This window comes from Argentina silus (assembly GCF_951799395.1).
Source record: "Argentina silus genome assembly, chromosome: 10".
NCBI lineage: Eukaryota > Metazoa > Chordata > Actinopteri > Argentiniformes > Argentinidae > Argentina > Argentina silus.
The window spans coordinates 8,085,980-8,106,863 of NC_139664.1; the positions used below are offsets into that span (position 1 = coordinate 8,085,980).

General features: G+C 44.5%; 2 protein-coding genes across 3 annotated transcripts; one reads left to right on the forward strand and one right to left on the reverse strand.

Moving 5' to 3' along the window:
* Positions 1-1,757: 1,757 nt before the first annotated feature.
* m6pr (mannose-6-phosphate receptor (cation dependent)) lies at positions 1,758-6,513 on the reverse strand. Its single transcript, XM_083678091.1, has 7 exons — positions 6,183-6,513; positions 5,315-5,493; positions 4,943-5,103; positions 4,554-4,663; positions 4,121-4,260; positions 3,901-4,027; positions 1,758-3,431 (listed from the first exon to the last, which is right to left on the reverse strand). The coding sequence occupies exons 1-7, from the start codon at positions 6,186-6,188 to the stop codon at positions 3,306-3,308; spliced, it is 849 nt and encodes a 282-aa protein (XP_083534217.1). The 5' UTR covers positions 6,189-6,513; the 3' UTR covers positions 1,758-3,305.
* Positions 6,514-7,940: 1,427 nt separating this feature from the next.
* On the forward strand, positions 7,941-20,415 carry arhgef5 (Rho guanine nucleotide exchange factor (GEF) 5). 2 transcript variants are annotated; one of them, XM_083678079.1, is made up of 15 exons: positions 7,941-8,492; positions 9,320-13,465; positions 14,345-14,390; positions 14,524-14,576; positions 15,655-16,154; positions 16,576-16,736; positions 16,944-17,096; positions 17,234-17,363; positions 17,504-17,578; positions 17,736-17,825; positions 18,026-18,168; positions 18,487-18,630; positions 18,801-18,871; positions 19,168-19,272; positions 19,458-20,415. In XM_083678079.1, exons 2-15 carry the CDS (start codon positions 9,340-9,342, stop codon positions 19,598-19,600), a joined length of 5,940 nt encoding a protein of 1,979 aa, XP_083534205.1. In that variant the 5' UTR covers positions 7,941-8,492; positions 9,320-9,339; the 3' UTR covers positions 19,601-20,415. The 2 variants fall into 2 exon arrangements, with proteins under 2 accessions (XP_083534205.1, XP_083534206.1); XM_083678080.1 differs by having other exon boundaries at positions 9,320-12,799.
* Positions 20,416-20,884: the final 469 nt, after the last annotated feature.

Here is a 20,884-nt window from a genome sequence, read left to right on the forward strand (position 1 = left end):
AAAAATGTGTATTAAATTCCATCTATACTATACTAATAGATAGGATAACCCATCATACAAAAAACACAAATTCATAAAAAGGGAGCATATGCATAGAGATTGTGTATGTGCTACCTGTATGTCACATATGCTCCAATAAACATATTTGAAATGAAAAAGACAAATGAATGATATTTCAAAGTATGTGTTGCTTGCTGGGTGTTACACTAGAACGTCAGCGGAACCAAATGACGGCGCTCAGAGATGGTGGGGGTTTAGCCCGAAGGCGTATTTAATAATAGAGGGGGAAAAGGGGTAGGGGAGAGAAGGATAATCCAAAAGAGTAGTCGTGGGTCGGTCCAGGGTTCTGGATGTGGACACAAGGGAACACGGTGACAACACAAACAAACACAGGATGAGAGAGAGAGAGAGAGAGAGAGAGAGAGAGAGAGAGAGAGAGAGAGAGAGAGAGAGAGAGAGAATCTAGGGCTAGAAGCATAAAGGAATACTCGAAGGGTTACCGTGGGACACAGTACGATCAGGCAGTGTTTATGTGTTGTGTGTTGTTTATGTGTGTTGATTGGGGATCGGGTCCAGGTGCGCTGTCGACTGGGAAGACGCTCCAGTGATGACCGCTGCGGCCTCGAGGTGGTGCAGGAGGGTTGGTTGGGAGGGGTAACCGTAACACTGGGTTTATTCTCTGCTTTGACATTGCAACATTGTAGAGCATGACAAAAAATACAAACACACCCATGCGCACATCACTTCAGGATTCAGGGTTGAACACTGAATTCTTTAACACAGAATTTTGTAAGTGAACCAACACTCAAGCGAATGAGAATATTTACTTATTCCTTACTTACTAATAAATAAATAAACATTACTGTGACTAGTTGGTTCCTTCTGGATTTGGACAGCATTTTAAAGGGATAGTTCACCAAAAGTTTGAAAAAAAAATGGGAGTGATTGGGGAACAAAAAAACCTTCAAAATCACCTCAAATGAACTCTCTGACATGGTTGGAAGGCCACACGTTTTTGATTTGTTCCCTAGTCTTGTTCCCCAACCCAATATTTTGTTAGTGGTGGCTAAAGTTAGCTTTTTTTTTACAGGACTTATGTGATCCTGTGCAGTAGGAAACATTCGCTAAACTACAGAAATGTATTTTACATTTGAATTTACTTCACAAATTACAAACAACATGTACAAAAGATTTCACCCATTCCAGTGAATTTTTCCATTGTCTTGTTTCAGCCAATTTCTTTAAAAAAATAAAGAGGAGATCTGCAGGAATGATCTGAAAAATGACATATACTTTTTAAGATCAGAATTGTCTAGTCAGGTCATCGATCGAATTGGACTATGATTTAGGAAAATATTTACAGTATGGTCCCATTGCAGAACCTGCATTTTTCTGCCAAATAAGCTTTCATGTGGTAATCCCCTATTATCTCCAACTGTAACTTTGAACATTAATTTCCTGTTCAATGATCCAGTCTAACAATCTATAATTGATCATTAGAAACACATACATTACAATATCAGCCCTTCAAAGAGTAACTTACTTCTTCTTTGGTCTACACTTCTCAACTTAAAAACAGAACTATAATGTGCTCAGGGTAAGTGGCATATCATTTATTACCATGACTCCTCCTATGCAAGAACCTGTATTCCCTGTTATCACCAACACTACAAGCACCAAATATGGCATAGGATCTCCATGACACATATCCACCCACCTTCACCTTCCCCCCACACACACACAGATCAGATTAATAATTGTACTAATTGTGTCAAATACACTTTATTTATATTTTCTTTTTTGATACAAAAGCGAAAAACAAACAAGATTTTTTCTGACTCTTCCTCCTCTGCAAGAACAAATAGCATAATAAACTAAAGTCAGACAGTGACTGACTCGAATAGTCCCTGTCCAACCCAGACCCAGTTTGGTTCAGCTGTGTTACCTCAGTTGAACTAAGCATGTGTCAAGGTCAAGGTTTAATAGGTTTTGTACAGAAAATGTACACCATTAAGTAGCAAAGGAACAAAAAACAAACAAACAAATGGAAAACAAATATATTCATCCACACATCTCATGTAGTACATAATACATGTTTCTGCTTCATGACTACATTGATTACTTCAGTCCCATTTTACAGTTGAAACTTAAGTGCCTGCTCTTGCCTAATAAAGGAACAATCACAGCATTATTACAAAAACCATCATTATCAACATCTCCATAATCATAATCAATCAAATTAGCCTTCAGTGTCATAACAGTACTCAATGTCAGGATTGGGGTCAATACCATTAAATTCAGGAAGTGAATTGAAATTTTATTCAGGAGTCGAAAAATATAAATGAAAAAAAAACAGGAAATCTTCGATTCAGTGGCCGAATTGAAATGGAATTTACCCAACCCTGCTCAAGACAGATCAGGAAAATTGCGTAACAGGTCAGAAGTACATTTGGTCAAGGCCCAGTCAGCATCCTACCTAAAAATAGCAACACCAAGTAATTGTGTGTGCCTAGCAGTGCATCTGTTTAAATGGGTCTGTACTGTAGCGTGTGGTGTAACACTTCATTTGAAGGTATAGAAGCTATAGACTGTCAACAGTATCCAACTGACATTTGGTATTTATTTGTGCATATATCAACATTAGTAAATATATGAACACCTGAATTAATTCATAAATAACAGGCAATACATTTATAACTCAGTTGTATGGTTATACTCAATGTAATAAAGTTTATAAGCAGCCCTTCAAAAAAAGTGTTACAGCACCTACGGGTCAGTACAAAACTGTCAGCAAGAGAAACTGTAACAGGTTTCTAGGTGTGTGTGTCGTCTGAAAAGGTGTGTGTTTATACCTCTCCCTTTTATGGCGAATATGACTGGGGATTCAGTTTTTGTGATCATTCTCTGTAAAGAGGTTGGTACTAAGTTTGGTAGTGTCAGAAATGAACCCAGGTTTTTGTTGCTACTTTTTAATTAAGCTGATTTAACAAATTAACCAGCTGAATGAAGTAGTCTAAGGTATGACTCAAATAGATTAATTCAGTGCTGTGTCAGAGCTTTCAATTCTCTGTGTACTGGCATGCTCATCTCTATACTAATCTCTCCAGGTAGAAGTTGCTCTTAAGCACAGATCTGGTATCAGTTTGCCATTTATAAATCCTAACCATTATAAAATATAAATGCAACACTGTACTTAGATCAGTGTCTAGCAGTAACTTCATACTCCTTACTCCACACACTATCCCCTAAAACAGTCAAAAGCGTCACCCAGGGTATAAATCCCTCCTACTGCTGACATCATTAGGTCACATAGGAAGCAAGTGGTCATCTCTCTCTTCTGGCTCCTCCCCCAAGGGTTCTGTGGATGCACCCCTGTCCCTCGGATGGTCCTGTCGATTGCCCCGTGACCGGCATACAAAATCACATCCATCCTGAGAGAAAGAAAGAGGGAGTGAGAATAGCAAAAATAGCATTAGGATAGGGCTGGGCAATATGGCCTAAAATTTATATCTTGATATTTTCCGATTTTTGTTATAGTTTATTTCTATGAGAGGCTAACCTAACTTGTTTTGAGTTCTGCCCTAACAACGTAGATAGCTGATGCAAGTACACCAAGTTTCTTTAGAAATTCAAATTTCATATAAAAGTAATTAATTAAATATCAGTTATGCCTAGGTCTTTATTACTAGCAGAAACCAAACAAAATCCTGACAGCAGACTAAACGCAAAAGCTGCAACAAGACACATTATTCTGAAATAGTTTTTGTGTGCAGAGAAGATCAGAGAAGTATTACAGAGGGGGGAAACGACCCAAATACGTTGACATAAGCAAACTAATTTGTGACTTACATTGAACATTTAAACCATCTGACTACTCTACCCTCAAGATAAAGGCCTCACCGCTGCCAGATTGCCAACTTCCAACCAGAAAGCATAGTTGGGGAACTGCTCCACCCCTTTAGCTCCGACAACCAATCGCTGGTAGAGGAATCCTCCAATTAGGTACACGGCCAAGAGGGAGAATCCACTGGGACAAATAAAAGAGAGGGAGACACCATCACTTATTGTTATGTATGTACTATTGCGTATGTAAGTGTATTTCTATCATCTTTATACTTACACTATGAGTAGTATGGAGCCAGCGCTGAGTGACTGGAGCTTGGGTGGCAGAACCGGACACATCACTGCAGTGTCCAACTCAAACAGATAGAAACACTCCTGCTGTCTGTCCCTGTCCTCCAGAACCACCTCGAAGATCTCCTGGGATAGAGAGACAGTAGTGTGTGGATGAGTAGTGTACAGGGAGAAAGAGATATTGAGAGAGACACAGAGAGGTGTAGATAGAGAGAAAGAATGAGTGTGAGAGTCAGCGCATTACACCAGTCGTTATTGCTATTCCCCCTTTTGTTCAGGTTGTTCTTCCCTGTGTGTCTGTGAATGTGTCTCTCTGTGTGTGTCTGTGGATGTATCTCTCTGTAGGTGTCTGTGAATGTAGGTGTCTGTGAATGTAGGTATTCTGTGAATGTACCTCTCTGTGAATGTCTCTCTCTCACCTTGGCTACTGCTTTATTGCATGAGATCATGATGATGGCTTTCCTCTTCTCTTTAGAACAATGGGCATCATATGGCTCACCATCTTTGTAGATCAGCATCACCCAGTCACCTGTAGGGGGCCAAAGAGACAGATGGTAAGCAGAGGCGTTGAGCAGAGGGTCTCAACAAAGGATGGAAAACAAGTACTGCATTTGGTATTATCAAAAGACCTTCCAACATAGAAATGGACAAGGGCACAACAAGATGTACATCAGCTGTAGTAGGCCTACAAATTCAGTAAAAAAAAAGAAAAGAAAAGAGAACCAATACACACAGTTACAGTACACACGTCCTCATGACTTTTCAAAGTAAGTATAGAAAGATGATGTTAAAGATCCTTCATGCTTACTTCCTTTGATGGCTTGTGTTGAGGTATACATGCCGATCGCTTTCTGTTTCCCAGCATTGTCCACCTGAATGAGTCCCGCTCCTTTGAGGGTCCCGACATCCCCACACACTTGAAACAAGTAGGTGTAGCTTTCATCACCATTTTTTGCTGCCACAGAGAAACTGTCACCAAGGAAATCATTAAAAGAACACAGTGAGGTAACAGCATCAAACCAATGGACTTAATAAACAGATAATTAAGTAATGCAGGTGGGTAAGGTAGGCTACGGCACCACAACCTTTACCTTTCAGAGGGTAAGAGCCAAAACTGACCTCAGATCAGCACATTTTTCCTTCACCATGCAGCAAAACAATGAGATGAGTGATTCCTTACGTTTTGTTGGTAAGTGGTTCTAGCTTGCTGAGGACCTCCCGTTCCACTGAAGACTCCGAGATCAGTTTGCAGTTATTGGTGTTGTCACTGGTGTGTCCCCCAGCCCCAAAGAGAACCAGCTGGACGGCCAGGGACCACATCAACAGAGGCTTCGTTGGTAGCGCATGTAATATGAGCATCTATGACAAATGATGAATGCATGGTTAAAATACAATACATGGCTGCCATTTATAAACCTACATTCCATATTAGTAATACTGTACTACTATCCCATTGCATTTCATGACTGATTGATTTATCATGCCTTGACACACCCTAACTGAGAAACAGTGCTTTCAGTTAGTCTAGTTCATATAACTTTTTCCGCTCACTCTGGACTTAAAAATATCTTAGAGATTATTGTGACTCATGCCGAACATTTCCATCCCCTAAATGGGTAACTAAGTGTTTGAATTGGAGCCCATGTACAGCACACAGACAGGAACAGCAATCCACACCATATTCGAGCTCTAACATGTCTGAGAGCAATGCTGGTTGAAGGTGAAACAAATGCATATGATAGTGCGGAAATGAGAGGAAATGAAACACCAGCATCTCTCATACTCGTGATCACGGGTGCATTCAAAATAAGCTACTTTGAATGTTACTTCAGAGATTTAATACACTGTGTAAAATTAATAGTTCAGACCGATGTAACAATGTATTTGATAACGTGCCTGCATTGAGAAATATGCTATTGGATACGTACACCCAATGACTGCGATACATGGTTAAAAGCTACTGTAACTATTTGTCCTACATTTCACAACGTTACGGATTCTGAACATACCCCAAGTGCTGATAATAAGTTAACAACTTGTGCACCTACCTTCATGGGTTTTACGACCAGGAATAGATCTACCAAGTCCGTTACAATGTCGCCAGCCTATAAATAATAAAGGCTCTAGGCTGGAGTGGAGACAATGTAGCTGTACTAAACTAGCAAGCTACGCTAGGCTAGCAGACGGGACACTGTGTCCCCTATTTCTCATGCAAATGTTACAGAGTAACTACCAATTTCGAGCAAAGCTATTAGACCATGTTCGCCAATACCCCGCTGTCACGTCTAATTCGACAGAAACTATTAGTTTTATTAAAACTTTATATAGCTGCCGTTCAACGTGACTTTATCATGTCAAATCCGAAGTGCGGAAGTGAAACTAAACAAGCAAAAACGCATGTGACTGGAGCGCGTCGAGCGCGGCGCGTCATCGTCAGGACAAGCGGAGATATTGATTCCCTTCACACCCTCATCAGCTGACTAGGGAATTAGGAAAGCTATTCCTTGGATTGGCTCTGGCAAGAACAAACATCAAATAACACAACAGAAAATTATGTTTTGTATAAATCTTCTCCCTTCTCTCATGTGTTCCATTATACCCTCAGCCTATATTCAGTAAGCTTTAAACTGACAGTCACTGAAATTACAATGTGTACAATGTGGGGGGTTTTCCCTAGTGTACTGATAAGCAGGTTTTTGTTTTGGCAACTCATAGATTCTTATAAAGAAGTAGAAACAGCAAAACAAGACAGTTGAATGGGTTATCCCCATTATTTATTTAATAGGGACAATGCAATTGACATTGTAATGGAACAGCAAGTTAAAAACATGAAATGAAAGCTGCATATGGGTTTATAGCCAAGGATAATTTCCAATGTAAATATGATCTGTGACTGAACATGTAAAAGCTTACATAGAAATGTGCATCATCAGATGAAAACAAAAAGAGGATCATGCCCCCCCCCCCCGAGGACCATACACCCCCCCCCCCCCCCCACCAGACTTGCAAGTCTGTCACCCTGAAGTGTTAACATTCCCCTGCTGTACACCCAACCCTGTTTTCCTGACAAAAGCCTCTATTCTTCTACTGATTTCTCCACAGATACTGCTACCTACTTGTAATTTGCACATATTAGGACAGCAAACTCCTAATCAGATACATGCACACTCAAGTACATTTGTGTATGTGTGTGTTGGGAGCAGGGGTTGAATGAAACACACATACACAAATGTACTTATGTGAATGTCATCCCTTACAAATCTGTTTAACCCCTGCTCATGGGAAAATACAAATGGAAAAGAGCTTAAAAGACACACATGGGAATTAAACACTTCTCTTATACTACAGCTTAGGAATTTGGACCCCTCGCTGCTCTTAAAGATCCCTGGAATGCCATAGGGAGAATGAAAACAGTCTGTGTGTTTATACAAATACATCATAGGTATTTCTACTGACAGTTAAAATGACCCACTTACTGTTGGCCTCTTCCTTCTCTATTTCTTATTGCCTAATCTTGGTTACTTTAATTGTTTCTTCTTCCTTCCCACTTCACTACTTCTCTGGGGAATGTTGGGGAAGTTTTTATAGGCCCAAGCGTAGCTGTGTTCACTCGCTGAGTTGCTGTGTGTGTGTGTGTGTGTGTGTGTGTGTGTTCTTATTCCTCCCAGCCTCCCCTCCCCCACTCCTTCATTGTAGAATCACAGCCCTTACCTGCCTCAGTGTGCTGTGGAGACACACCCGGCTACTCCATATCAACCAATCACAGGCGAGAAAGAGACACCCAGGAGGTGCACTTCCTGTGTTTGGTGAGAGAGAAACGGGGCAGGAGAACATGAGAGAGAAAGAGACTCGTCTAGCTTTATCTGGGGATCAACACAAGCTGTCTGTGTGGGATTGATTGGTGGATTGATTTGTGGGGAACGGTGGATAGCCTTTTGTTTGGTTTGGGAGAGATTCTACTCTGTTCATTGACTGAGAGCGTAAGGACAAGACAGAGAGAAGGAGAAGAGGGGGAAGATAAGTGTCAATCTGTTCAGACTTGTTTGGGAATTTGAGGAGAGAGGGAGGAGGGGGTGAAACAGAAAGAGAGAGGGAGAACAAGAGAGCAAAGGGGAGAAGCAAAGGCGTAAACATTTGCAGAATTTCTTCAGAAGGACAGATTGGGGAGAGAACAGACGGAAAGACAGAGAGAGGGTCAGGATTGGAGAAAAGTTGAAGTAGAACATTTGCTCACAGCCACCCCAGATGATCTGAACACGGGGGAAGGAATGCTGGTCTGTTGCGCAACCCCTGCTAGGTTTACAGTACTGAGTGCTCGAGAGAGGGGAGACTGGATCTTCCCAACATACTAAACTCAGGTGAGTCTTTCTCTCTCAGTTGTCTTCCTTGCTGTTTTTCTGAGCAACATTTCAGTAAAGTCATGCTTCAGCTCTTAACTTGGATTCATGCCTTTGTTTGTGTTGTAGTTTATGTGTTACATGTCTCCCTTATGTGTCACTGGCCTACACTTTTTCTCCGGCTTTAGCTGCCGTGTTGAGGGGTGTGTGTTAACTGTGTGTGTGCTGTGCTGTGCTGCGTTCAATAAATAAGTGTGCTAGGGTGTCACATAATCTACTGGACTGGATTTTCTGCCTTTTCTACAATGTATTGCTGTTGGCTTTGTTAAACAGCTGCTTGTGGTTGTCCAGGCCTAGATAAACTTGAGTAATAGAGTACATTGAAGTGTATATACTTGTGTTGTAAACTCTTTGGGTAGTGTTTAAGTGTTGTACTACCAAAGGTTTTGATAGTGTGGTCTAAGAGTGGTTGAAGCTGTAGTGTATATTATACAGTTATAGCTAGTTGCATGAATATGTCATTGTGTGTGGTTCTTATCATATGGCTCCCACAGCAGTAATACTTTGGACTTGTGTTTTTATCATCTATCATACCACAATATTTCCTTTTTCTAATTGACACATGTATAGAGTTTTATTTGTACACATGGATAGAGGCATTGAAGGACACAACTACTATTATTCAGCCTGGGGCCTATACCACCTTTAGGCCTACTGTTCTTATCCAACTTGGCTTGACCTTTGTCTTGAGTCAATGATTCAATCTGATGCAAGTGATTCTATGTTTGTTTTGTTGCTGAATCGTCAGTGTGACTATGAGTTCATGAGAGAATGTTACTGTCTTTTAGGTTCTGAAAAATATGTTTCCATGGCGACTAAACGCCCCAATCGGAACCTCTATGACACACTTCAGACACCCAATCCAAACTCTTCTGACCGGAACCATCAGCCAAGTGGGCGTATCTCCCGTGAAACCAGTCCCGGACCAGGGGCTATGGACCAAACGGAGAGAGAGAGGGAGAGGAACCGAGAAATGAGTGGGGAATGGAGGAGAGAAAGAGAAATGGAGAGACTGAAGGATAAAACAAGAAGTAGAGGAAAAGAGATGGAGCAGGGGGAGAGAAACAGAGAGAGGGACCGGGCCCCAGCATCCAGAGGGAGGGAGGGAGAGAGGGAATGGAGAGAGAGAGAAAGGAGGAGAGAGGGAGAGAGACGTACTAATGGAAGGCCTTTTTCACTTTTAGAAATAGGGGGCGAAAGGGAAAGAGAGAGAAAGCAAGGCGACACATTTCCTAGAATGAGAAAACCTAGCAAAGAGAGAGATAGAAGGATGAATCAATTTAAGGAAGATGTGGGGAGAGGGGGAACGACACCATTAGAAAGACAAAAGGGGATGGAGATGGACGACAGGGAGAGAGAAAGAGAGAGACCACTAAGGAAAGAGAGGCAGAAAGATGGAGAGGGGGACCTACAAAGATACAGGGAGAGGGAGAGGGAGAGAGAGAGAGACAGAATAAGGACAAAGGAGGAGGGAGAGAAGAATGGAGGGAGACCTATGGAGGATTGGACCATGCGACAGAGGGAAAGAGTGAGGGAATCAGACCCTGGTTTTAGAGAGAGGAGGAGAGAAAGGGATTCAGAGGGCAATGACCTATGGAGCAAAAGAGAGAGGGACGTGGATCGAGTGAAAGAGAGGCCAAAACCCAGGCAGGGAGAAAGGGAGGGGAGACTTCCTTCACCTCAGAGAAAGAGAGAGGGAGAGAGAGAGAACTATTCAGACAGAGAAGGCCGGGGTGAAAGGAGGAGGGTGATGACAAAGGAGGGACGAAGGGACATTAGAAGTGAGGGAGACAGTGACGGAGAGAAGAGAAAAGAGAAAATGAGGAAAGAAGACAGAGAAGGCCTGAGATATCAACACAGTAGGAGTGAGGGTGACAATGATGGGAAAATGGCGAGGGATAGAGTGAGGGAGAAAGAAAGAGAAAGACAGCAACAGAGAGGGCAGGAGAGGCAGAGGTACGGGCAGAGGGACGGAGAGAGAGAAGATCGACGCAGAGCGAGGGAGGGGGTCAGAGAGAGGGGTGCAGAGAGGGACATGGACAGACACAGAGAAAGGGACAGGAGAAAAGAGCGGGAGGAGGTGGAGAGACATTGGGATGGGGTGAGGGAGACACAGGGTGTCAGACCAGGTGACAGACAGAGACAGAGAGACATGAGAGACCCGGAGAAAGAGAGGGAGGGGACACGACCATGGGAGGCAGGGGAGAAAGGGAAGTGGACAGAGGGAGATCGAGTGCGAGAAAGGGGAAAGTACCCCGAGAAGGACGAAACAGAGCAGAGAAGGCACAGGGACAGGAGAGACAGAGACACCGATCCCAAAAGGGAGGGGGCGGCAGACAGAGGTAGCAGATCACCGACTGAGATAGCCCTGAAGGCACCACCACAAGCCCAGAGCAGCGGAGAGTGGAGTAGCGACATAGAGGGTGATCGAAATAGGAGGAAGGCCAGAGAAAGTTACGAGGAGAAGGAGTCGGAGAGAGAGAGCACGGCAGAGAGTGAGAGGGAAGTAGAGGAGGAGAGGAGTGGAGGGAGAGAGAGAGTAGATGAAGTGGGAGATCGAGAGGAGGGGAAGTGGCGTGTGGAGGCGCCAAACAGATCAGAACAGAGGAAGATGTGGTTGGAGCCTCGAAGAGGCAAATACAGTAATGACTCATCCATAGAGGATGAGATTATAGGGAGAGAGAGAGCCAGAGACAGACACACTGACCGACGGAGAGAGAGGAGGGGAGGAGAGGACAGGGGCGTGGAGCAAGGGGCACGGCGAGAAAAAGAAAGGCAGACAGAGAGAGGGGGGCGAGAGGAGGGGAGAGAAAGGGAGAGTGTTGCAGAGAGAGAGGCTAGAGAGGGCGTCAGTGTAGATGGAGAGGAGGAGAGAGAGGCCTGGAGAGGGAGAGATAAGGGAAGAGAGGAACCCCTGTCTGATAGCGATAGAGGGAGAGAGGAAAGCTGGCAGAGGGACAGGGAGAGAGAGATGGAGAGAGAGAATGTGACAGATAACACAGAGGAGAGTGACGGAGAGGAAGAGGGAGGGAGCGATAGATACGCACATTTAGAGAGTGAAGGAGGAAGTGAAAGAGAGGGGAATAAAATGCTGTCAGTGGAGGACGGCTTTATTACTGTGTCCAGCGGTGGAGATGAGGAAGATGAGAGAGAGGAAGAGGAGTTTGAGGACTGCAAGGAATTTTGGGAAGATGGGGTCTCACATAATGTCTCCACACAACTTGTTGGCTTCCAGGGGAGTGAGGGAGAGATGGAGAGTGGTCAAGGGAGATATGAAACAGAGAGGGGAAGAAGAGAAGAATGGACAGAAAGAAAGGAGGGTGCAGTGGACAGAGAGGGAGAGGAGAATGCAGGCAAGAGGAAGGAGAAGAAAAAGACCCCCGTCTACATGTTCTGTGTGATTGGAGAAACACTGCCCAGGTCCAAACCCAATCAGATGTCAGTCCTGGATCAAATGGAGACAGAGGGGACCAATCAGAATCCAGGATATGGTCACATTGGCAGTGCTGAGGATGAGCAGAAGTCTGACCCTTCCAGAGAAAGAGAGGAGACAGAGGATGAGAGGAAAAGAGAGAGGAATGAGTTCCATGTGCCAAAGGAGGAGAGAAGCGACGAAGAGGAGAACTCCAGAGTCAATGTCAATTATGAATCCAAAGAAAGAGAGGGTGGAGAAGGGACAAAGGGCAAGGTGGAGCACCCGTACGCTGAGATAGGCCCCAGGAGGGACTCAGAGACTGAAAAACTCCTGGAAGAGTGGAGGGAGAAACAGAGAGAGCTCACAGAGAGCTCAGAAAGAGAGAGAGATGTACCCTCACAGAACTCCACCAATCCAGGTGAGGAGGACGATCATCATGGAAGTTCTGTGTCCGGACCAATGACCTCAGATGGGAATAATCCTGGAACACTGAGCTCTGAGGATGTGGCGATCCGGATCCGTATGAGTGGAGCTTGGAGCACGGCAGAGGAGGCCAAGAGACATTCTCAGGCCCCTCACATGAAATGGGCCAAGAATGTAATGAGAGAGATCCTCGGACCCTCGGAGAACAACGCCATCGATGACCCCCAGCCAGTGTCACAGGGAGGTCAAGAGGTCAGCCATGCGGACGGAGGGACAGAGAAAGAGGAAGAGGAGGAACAGTTAGCAGAGGGGGGAAGAGTGTCGCCTGTCTACGCCATGGTACAGAAGACGAGGAAACATGGTGAGAACTCAGGGGCGGAGCTGGTTCAGCAGGAGGCGGAGCCACCACTGGAGAAGGAGGATGTGAGAGGTACGGGGGAGACCCATCCAGACATGCATGCTGACAGGCTCATAGCTATGCATGGTGACACACCCACAGACACGCATGCTGACACACCCACAGACACGCATGTGGACATACCCACAGACACAGAGAGAGAGGAGGAGGGCCCCACAGTGTGTATGGACAGACAGACAGACAGGCGCATACAGATCCAGGTAGAGATTGTGGAGGATGAGATAAGGGAGGAGGTTGTGGGTGAGATAGGGGATGATAGGGTTGGGGGTGAGACTCAGGTAGCAGGGGAAGAAACAGAAAGGTACACAGAGAAGGATTTTGATGCGTATCTCTCTGTGAGCCATACCCTCTACAAGCCCAACAGCTGCCCCATTCTCAATTGCTACCCTGAACAACCCATACCTATCATAGTGGAAGAGACAGAGGGAGTGGGGGAGGAGGAGGAGAGAAGGGTGGGAGAGGAGGAGGAGGAGGAGGAGGAGAGAAGGGTGGGAGAGGGGACTGCAGAGGATAGGGTGGGAGCAAAGGTGACGAGCAGTTGTAGTTTCCGTGATTTGGGCAATGAGGCTCGGGTGAGGAGAAGAGGTTTCCGCAAGACAACGGAGAGAAGAAAAGAAACGGAAGAAGAAGGAGAAGAAGTTGGAAGGGATCGCAGAACGAGAATTTTCACTGTGTCAGGTGAGACAGATAGAAAGAGTAAGAGAAAGATGGAAGACAAAATCAAAGCTTATCAGCTCAAATCACTCAACTTGAACTCAATCATCGACTCAAATCAGCTACCAAACCTTAACATTTGCATACTCTTAACACTAATGTCAACAAACTCACAAACTAATTTGATTAACATCTCAAATAATTGCTTTGAATCATCTCATCTGATCAACTCAACCTAATCTCTTCGACCCCTATACAGAGTAGAGTGCTCAATTAAATGTCTGTTTATACAGTAGATATAAACAGATACGAATGCTATGTTCTTGATAGCAACAACCTAAAATACTCTCTCTCTCTCTCTCTTTTTCTCTCTTTCAACTATGCTTTCCTTATTCTATCACCGAGATGATCTATAAATTGTGAATTTCATCATCATTTCACTGAAATGGCGTACAGTTAACAAGAAAACTTACAGACCTGAGTCACAGTCTGGTTAAAGGGATGGGTGACAGGAGGAGTGAACTAGGAGGTGGGGACAGTGTATGAGTGCCAGTGAATTCCAGAATCATGCAATAAATAGGCAGGGTTCAAGTCTGTCTAGAACAGAAGATTCTTACATACAGACAAGCTCTGTTGACATCACACATTGGACTAGAAAGAGTTTTGGAAACAAATTAATCCTTGTTTTTGTAACCAAACAGCTCTGACTTCTCTTTGCGGCTACGTATATTTGGCTGTGTTGTTCTACTTTTCAGATTTATTTTTCAATATTAGGCCTACTGTTCAGAGGCTTTTGGTCAGCTTTATTAGCATATTAGGTTATAGTTCGATTATAGATCGATTATTGGGCTATGTTACTCTATGACTCTGAACGAGAATGGACTGGGTATTCTATGCTTCCAGATGACGAGGAGGAGGTGAGCTTCAACTGGGGAGAGGTGGACCTGAGGTGAGTAGTACACTCATACAATACAAAACAAGACATACAATACAACACAATGTTATCGAGCAATAGGCGACACTTTCAGAACCCATGGTTTAGATCATTAAAGAGTTCACTGTTCTGACTCTCTTGGTTTTAGGAATGTTGCAGATTCAATAGCTATAACAAGAAATAGGAACTCCCGATTTTTCAGTGAGTATCTTCCCTCCACCTCCACCACTAACCCTTTTCAACTCTGGGGCCCTCCTATGTCTCTGAACCACTTTCCTATTTCATCTGTAATGCATTGATATGAATGTGATATGTATGTCATATGAATGATGATCACAGTAATTTCAAACTGACTAATATTGATGGCAGTTTTATCAAGTTTACGTACATACGAGTATGTACGTATGTTACGGAATTGATTTTCCGATTTTACAGACGCAAATGCGTCTTCACAGATCCAATCTGACCCAGATATGGCTGCAGTAGTGTACACTGAGTCACACAGAGCAGTTCTTCCTGTTGTTGTGACTCACGTGTACGTGCTAGTTTCATTCTCTTCAGTGCTGCCCTTTTCCCCATTCAAGAAGTTGTACAGTAGATTCCCAATGGAACCCAAAAACTAAAAGCAACCTGTATGCACTTTTCTCTACATTTAAGTTTTTCAAACCTATTATTTCAGAATACCAAAATGGCAGCAGGTCTGCTATCCCATGAGTAATGGTGCTGTTGTGTAAAATGGGACTATCAAACTATGTTGTGTGTGTGTGTGTGTGTGTGTGTGTGTGTGTGTGTGTGTGTGTGTGTGTGTGTGTGTGTGTGTGTGTGTGTGTGTGTGTGGCTCCAGGGCCATAGACAGGTTTGTGCAGGTATTCATGTCTCTTAACTCTAGGCAAAGAAGCAGCTGCTGCTGCAACTTAGCATTCCAGCAAGTGTGTAGAGAGGGAATGTGAAATGCAAACATTTCATCTTGACCTAACCCCACTCTATTTCTCTCCCTACTTCTTTCTCTTTCTCTCTTTCTGCTCATGTCTCCTTTCACTCTGTACTCTCTCTCACATACCCCTCCTTTCTCACTGTACTTTTTAAATGTCATTCCTTTTCCTATCCCTCCCTTAATTTCCACACCTCTCTCTTTTGCTCACTGTCTCTTTTAAACCCTCTTTCTCATTCCTTCCTTGCTATGCCCTCTCTTTTATTATCCCTCCCTTTATCTCTCTTCCTCTCTCCCTATCTCCTCTCTCTCTCTCTCTCTCTCTCTCTCTCTCTCTCTCTCTCTCAGATGCCCAACTCTACCAGCAATACAGTGAGACTGCCCAGAACAGGGAGATCCTGCGCCAGTGTCGTTCTGATGTCGTTTCCACCAGCGAGGAGCTCCCCGTCCCCCTCATCACCCCCCTCCCCACCGCCCCCTCCTCCAACTCCACCTCTGCTCCCTCCGCCCACCCCTCCAGCTCCACCTCCGTCCCCTCCACCAGCTCCACCTCCATCTCCTCTTCCCCGGCCCCCTCACCCCCTCCTGCCCGCAGACCATTACCCCCGCTGCCCCCCGTCCCCCATCCCCACTCCCTGTCCCACTCCAGCTCCTTCTCCAGTACGACAAGCAGCATTAGTGCCCATTCTCTGCCCCTGCCCCAGGCGCCCCATGCGCAGCGCAGGTCCTCCTCTCCCCGTGTCTCCATCTCCTACGCCCAGTCGCCCACGCTGTGGCAGGAGCTGCCTGGGGTCAGGAACAGTAATGAGCTGGGGGAGTTCACAGAGGACCAGAGACGTCTGCAGGAGGTAAACAAGAAGCCATACTCCACGGCACCATGCAGCATCACATACCACTCAGCAAAAACATACCCCTTTGCCTGACACAATGTCAAATTGATCCAAAACAAAGAAATGTAGTTGAATGCAAATAATGCAGGAAATGAGAAAGGTTTTTTTGCCTGGGGAAATGATGACAAGACATGTCAATGTTGTTTTTCTGTATGCTCGGTTTGTGGGCTCCCTGGTTTCTCAGAATTGCATCAGTAATCCTCAGCATGTGATGATTTATCGTAAACATGCTTAGCTGCTGGAATCTATGGTCTTACTGTCAGTAAGAGTGACTCCTCAGGCTATTGCTGTGACTAGAATGTGACATGAGAGGGTGACTCACCTTGTTTTTCTCTCCATCAATCTCCTTCCCCCTCTACCCCCCCCTCCCTCTTTTCAGGTGAGGTTTGAGGTGGTGACATCCGAGGCGTCCTACTGCAGGAGTTTGGACATTGTGGTGGAGCACTTTGTCAAATCCAAACAGCTGGGGGCGCTGTTGACCACCCAGGACAGGAACTGGCTCTTCTCCAGGCTGGCTGACGTGCGTGCCATCAGCCACAGGTCAGAGTCAAAGAATTATGCTAGTGGTCACATAATGGCCATGCTACAGAGGACACAGACAGCAATATTGTCAGAACTGAGCAAGCCGGCCTACATGAGCATACATACAATACATATTGTGCCACCATATTAAATATTTTACCTTATTGCACGTATAGATGTACAGATAAACAGATTCTTACAGATTTTATCTGTTTGCTGTCACAGTTTTCTATCAAAGCTGGAGGAGAGAGTGGAATCTGACATCATGCACTTCTCTGTGTGTGACATCATCGCTCCTCACTGTCAACGCTTCAAAATGGTTTATGTGCCCTACCTCACCAACCAATCATACCAGGACGCCACCTACCAGAGACTCATGTGAGTCTCCCACTGCACTCTCGCCAGATACTTTGTGTTGCTGCACTTTTATATATCACATCGGCCATACAATGTAATAACGCTCCATTTTACCTTTACCATCTCTCTCTCTCTCTCTCTCTCTCTCTCTCTCTCAGGGATGAGAACCATGGGTTCAAACGGATTGTGGACAAGTTGGAGCGGAGTCCTGTGTGTCAGCGACTTCCGCTTCGTTCATTCCTGATCCTTCCTTTCCAAAGGATCACACGTCTAAAGCTCCTGGTACAGGTGTGTGTGTGTGTGTGTGTGTGTGTGTGTGTGTGTATCTGTGTGTGTGTGCATGTGAGAGAGTGTACACTGCATGTCGTGTACCCTTTCACAAACTCCTCCTCTCCATCTCTCACACACTCGGTCCCTTTTTCTTACAGAACATTGTGAAGAGAACAGCCCAGGGTACTGAGGAGGCGATGCAGGCCATCAAAGCTATGAAGCTTCTAGAGAAGGTATGTTACCTATCTCTCCATCTGTCACTGCAGTGTTACATAATATTGCCAAGAGATCTCTCTCACACCTCCCCTCTACCTATATCTTTCCTCCCCCTTTCCCTCTATCTCTTCTCTCTCCCTCGTTAACTCATCTCTCTTTCTCTTTGCCGGTCAGTTGATCCAGGAGAGTAATGACAGTATCACTCAGATGAAGAGCATCGAGTCGCTGGTCTCCCTCAGTGCCAAGGTGGACTTTGAGTGCAGGGTGAGTAATACAGCACATCTCCCATGGTTCCTTGTTTTACATGCAGTCCCATATGCTTGCTGGATGCTTATGAGGCCATTGTAGATGAGCCTAAACAAGACCCCTATGTTATATATCCTAAATATGACCACATGCTTCTTCTCCTTCCTCCTCCTCCTCCTTTTCTTCTCTCTCCCTCTCTCTCTCTCTCTTTCTCATAGACTCTTCCCCTGGTCAGTCAGTCTCGTAGGCTGGTCCGGGAGGGTGCAGTGACTGAGATGATGGACTTCTCACAGAAGGAGACAGAGAGGAGTGTCTACTTGCACCTCTTCAACGACTATCTGCTGCTTTCGCTACACAAAGAGTAAGTCCACTCACATGCACACATTCTTAACCAACATGCACAGACACACATAACAAGACAAGCAACCCAGCATATTGACAATAAACTCCCCACAAGGCACTAGCCAAGTTATTATAACGTATTTCTATCTAAATATGTACGCCTGATACTGTATGTGACTGAAGGGCTCTAATAAAACTGGTTTTTCCCCCTTCTCCTCTGCATTGTGTCCTCTTTCTTTTCTTCCCTCCCATCTCCTCACTTTACCCTCTTCATTTCTCTCCCCGCCTTTCCTCTCTCCTCTCCTCCTGTCCACCTCTCTCCTCTCCTCCTCTCCAGAGGGGGCAGGTTCACAGTGATAGACCATGCCCCAGTGTCAGACCTGCGTGCTGAGAACTGTCGAGTCAAACTGTACTCTCTACAGAAGAACCTGTTCCGCCTCCACCTCACCAACAAAGCCCTGCTGCTCAGGACTGACACACAGTAAGAGAATGAAAAAGAGGGGGTGGGGGGGCGTTTTTGAAAAGAGAGAGTTTAACTGAATCCACAGGTGCATGTTTGTCTTTAAACTGTGGTTGGAAACACAAAATACATTTGGATAAGGAAAACTGTTGCTGTTGCCTATTCATTTTTGCATCCTTGTGGTTTCTCAGGAGTGATAAACTGCGTTGGATCTCAGCTCTTTCTCGGCCCCATCCTGTGATTGACTACTCTGCAGCACAAGGTGCGTCTCACTTCCTGATTTAGGAAATCTGTATCATGCCCTTGTCTGTAAACTTTATAGAACTTTAGAGAGTTTACGATCATTATCTTTTTATGGAGGCAAATGTTTGCAGATGGAACAGTATTCAAATAGATAAAGGTTAGTGTTGTTAGGGCTGGGGAAGAGGGAAGTGGTTAGTGGTTAACAGGAGATGTGGTTGGATGGTTTACTTCCATCTAAGGTAGCATGACAGTAAGTGAAAGCCTCTTGACCCTCATTCCTGATGTTTGAACTCTGACCCTCTCTCCTGCTTCTAGACTTTACACAGATGCAGTGTATCAAGGCCGTTGTTGCCCAGCAACCGGACGAGTTGTCCATGGAAAAAGCTGATGTCCTACTGGTCCACCAGCAGAGCAAAGAAGGTAAGAAGAACTCTCATGATTCTTAAAAAATCCAGTCCCACAAATGCCCTTGTCCTTAATCATTTGCAGACTTGTATTGTAGAACTGTTTGTCGGCAGCCTTGTCCATTGTTAAGTTAAATCTTTTTGTTTATTCCTTTTTTGTGTTCTTTGTTTGACTCTTTTTCTCTCTCTTTGGTTCCGCAGGCTGGGTGGAGGGGACCAAACTGTCAGACAGGCACCGGGGGTGGATTCCTGAGACCCACCTGGAGACCATAGCCAGCTCCAAAACCCGACAGCTCAACCTGCTGGACGCTCTCAAGATCACAACAGCCACAGCTGCTGTCTGAGGAGCCACCAGCTGAACTGGGTGTAGCAGTTGGCTGAGAAAGGAGAGCCACAGCAGCGAGCCACGACCAAGTGGACTTTGGACAGTGGATGATGAAACATAGTGTTTTAGACAGGGATTTCCCTCCCACTGCTTTTTGGAAAAGAACGGAAACCAATGACATAATATGAAAATGCATGTCGAAGCAATGTTTCCCCTTGACTGTTTTCTGTGGATGGTACCCATAAATGGCATGGGAAACATGTGTATGAACGGTTACAGATTGGTTTGCCTTTAAAGGAAGATGGAGTGAGGCCCTGTGACTGTGGAAAATGGGTGGCAGACAGGGCCAGGATGCCTCCATAACTTCTTCATTTAGGGATTAATTGCAATCAACACATGAGATGATACTGTATATTATAAACAAACATGTCAATGGACTGGTGTGCTTTGCAATGGTTTTTGAAAGGGAAATATGTCTTTGAACAAAATGCGACTATATATTTAGGACAATGTATTATTTGTGTATATAAAATAGAATCTAATAAATGACTTTTATGATGGGGAGGCCTATCTACTTGATCCCTTTAGAGACAAAGATGATAATGTTTAAGAGATGTATGCACATCCTTTACGATGTCAAAAAGGCTGTGAAGTGTAGCACATTTGCAAGACTGTACATGTAACATAATTAGGTTCATGGCAATGGTATTTAGGAAAAGAGACGCTGTACTATGATATGATATCAAAAGGGAGGTGATCAAAACAAAGCTGTTTCTAATGTGTTGAGCATACTGGGGAAAGAATGCTTGGTTGAAAATAAATGATGATGCTCATGCATAATCAATGTGTTCTGAATTTGAATGGAATGTTAACTTTTATCTTTACCACCTTAATGCTCACAAAATGGCCTAGTAGACCAAATGAAATGTTGATTTGCACGACAATGGGACTAGATAGACAGGAAACAACTACATTTTCTGAAGCGATTGAGATACAGTATTACATACTAAACTGTCAAATGAAAAAAAATATTATGTTGCTATTTACAGGGCAAATTGTACTGTAATGAAGTGGAATGGCACGTCTGACATGAAGACCTTCTGGCCCACTTTTTAATACAATCTGATTGGTTGACTGTGTCGTCATTTAAGCGAAACTGAGGCGGGAGGGGCGGTAAGAATGTTTAAATGACAGCACTATCAATGCAATGGGAGCTTTGTAAACAAACTCGAACCCCGCCTCTTCACCCCTCTGAATGGATAAAAAAACTGTCCATCTGCACAAATGCTGGTCATTGGTCGAA